A 1,839-nucleotide genomic window follows, 5' to 3' on the forward strand; every position below is an offset into this window, starting at 1 on the left:
CAAAGTGCAAAAGTGAGCTGGAGAAAATTCGCTGGCAAGTGGGTAGCCAAAAAGCCCCGAAGGGTGATCCAGCCAAACTCTCCCACTAAAAAGAGCATAGGTCCAACGCCGCTCCCCTGGACTAAAGATCGCGGGGTGTGTTTGTAAATAGTGGCACCCAGAGTGTCACCGCCGCCAGCTCCGCGGGCTGGCACGGGGGCGCGCAGCCACCAGCGCCTCCGCAGCTCGCACGCGGATTTTTTTGTAACTCTGCATCTCAGCCCTCCAATCCATGCTGCATCCTACTGGGAGGCTGCGCTGTAAATTAAAAGGAAAAAAAACCCCAAATCAAACCCAAGTGTCTCTCCACACTTTTAATCATGTTTTGCTTTGTCCTAGAGGGAAGACTTTAACTAGTGACACGCAGATGTGTGAGTCCTTAAATTGTAAGAGAGGACAGTCCACCCAGATTTCAGGCAAGTTTAAAAACATGACTCGAGACTTTTGTTTTGGTTGTTAATGCTGTTCCTATAATAGACCACTCAATAAAAAGATAAAGCCTCTTTAAATTAAAAAAAAAACCCCAACCATCTGATGCATTGTACCACTTGCATGCGATTTTTAAGCATTTGGAGGTCGCTTGTCTTTTTTAATTAAAAAAAACATTTTTTTTGCCTTGGGCTGTAAAAAGAACCAAGCCTTTAAATCAATTGGAAAAAAATAAGTCTAACTATAAGAAAGTAAGCCTTTTGAGATATGAACATATCTACAGCTTAACTGTGTGTGCTACCCTCCCCTGATTAACGCCTATTTTATTGCTAATAGAATACTATAAGCGAGCCACGTGGGAGTCTGCTCTATCAATCCAACATGCAGAACAGTAAGTGATTCTTCGTATATTTCCATGATATACTTCCGACTGACTTCAAAATATTGAGTGGAGGGCATGGGGGGAGGGGAGGGGGAAGTCATGGAGGTTTCCATAGGCCATTAGAGTTGGCTTCTTTGAGCTGGGGAGGGAAGGAAGGCTGGGAAGTTTGCTGTGGTCGATAGTGGCTTCGATTTGAGGTTTATTATCTGCATGATTGTTGCTGTTGCTCTCTTATGAGGCGGTGTTTTAGAGAATCTTGGAGCAGGATTGTCTTCTAGCTGATCCACCCTGGACTAATCACGAGGAGAGAAGGGTTAGGGATGTCTTTATGATTGCTGTGAGCGCCCATCTTCCAGGGAGCTACGTGGAAATGGCCACTCCAGGGTCTCGTGAATGGATGTGTGAGGCTTGTGATGGGTCAGACATTTCTGAGGGTCTGCCCCTTCCCTGGGGTGCGCTTAAAAGCTCTGACTTTTTTTCTTTCTTTTTTTTTTTTTTTACAACGAAGTTGGAGCGAGGAGGAGGCAGGAATTTGCAGGTGTAATTATCCGTTACCTTATATTTTAATTTGATCCCTGTAGTGCTGTTTTTCTTTTGTGTGGCCTTTTTTTTAAAGGACTTTACGGAGGTCCAGGAATGATGACCGGGCCATTTCACGCGATCTGGCAGCGAGCAGCAGTGAGAAAGGGGGGGGAAGACCGACCAGATTTGGGCTCTCTCGGGGAGAGGCTAGTTATGTGATGCCTTAGCGCAGTGAGCCATTGCAGCTCCTGCGGATGGAAAGACATCGGCTGCAGTTGAAGGCATGGCAGGGAGAGAAAGTCGGGCAGGAGAGAGCCGGGGGGAAGGCAGGCGTTGGGCAGGGGAGGCGAGCAGAGCCCCAGCCTGGCCCAGGGAGAGGTTTGCATCTCTGTAAGCAGGCGGATGGCGAGAAGGGCCGCGAAGGTGCAGGGCTAGATCAGCAGGCATCAAGGACCAGAAAAAAAAAA

At 47.6% G+C, this 1,839-nt stretch overlaps 1 protein-coding gene across 6 annotated transcripts in view; it reads left to right on the plus strand.

Annotated features, from left to right (window-relative positions):
- Window positions 1–849: 849 nt before the first annotated feature.
- The window catches only part of PAX6 (paired box 6), a 17,198-nt gene continuing 16,208 nt past the window's right edge, over window positions 850–1,839 (plus strand). For all 6 annotated transcript variants that reach the window (XM_006031673.1, XM_014523690.1, XM_014523692.1 and 3 more), the window contains exon 1: window positions 850–859. In XM_006031673.1, coding sequence (XP_006031735.1) covers window positions 850–859 — 10 coding nt within the window. The remainder of the gene's footprint in view (window positions 860–1,839) is intronic.

Source organism: Alligator sinensis, unplaced genomic scaffold, assembly GCF_000455745.1.
Source record: "Alligator sinensis unplaced genomic scaffold, ASM45574v1 scaffold439_1, whole genome shotgun sequence".
In the NCBI taxonomy this organism is placed as follows: Eukaryota; Metazoa; Chordata; order Crocodylia; family Alligatoridae; genus Alligator; species Alligator sinensis.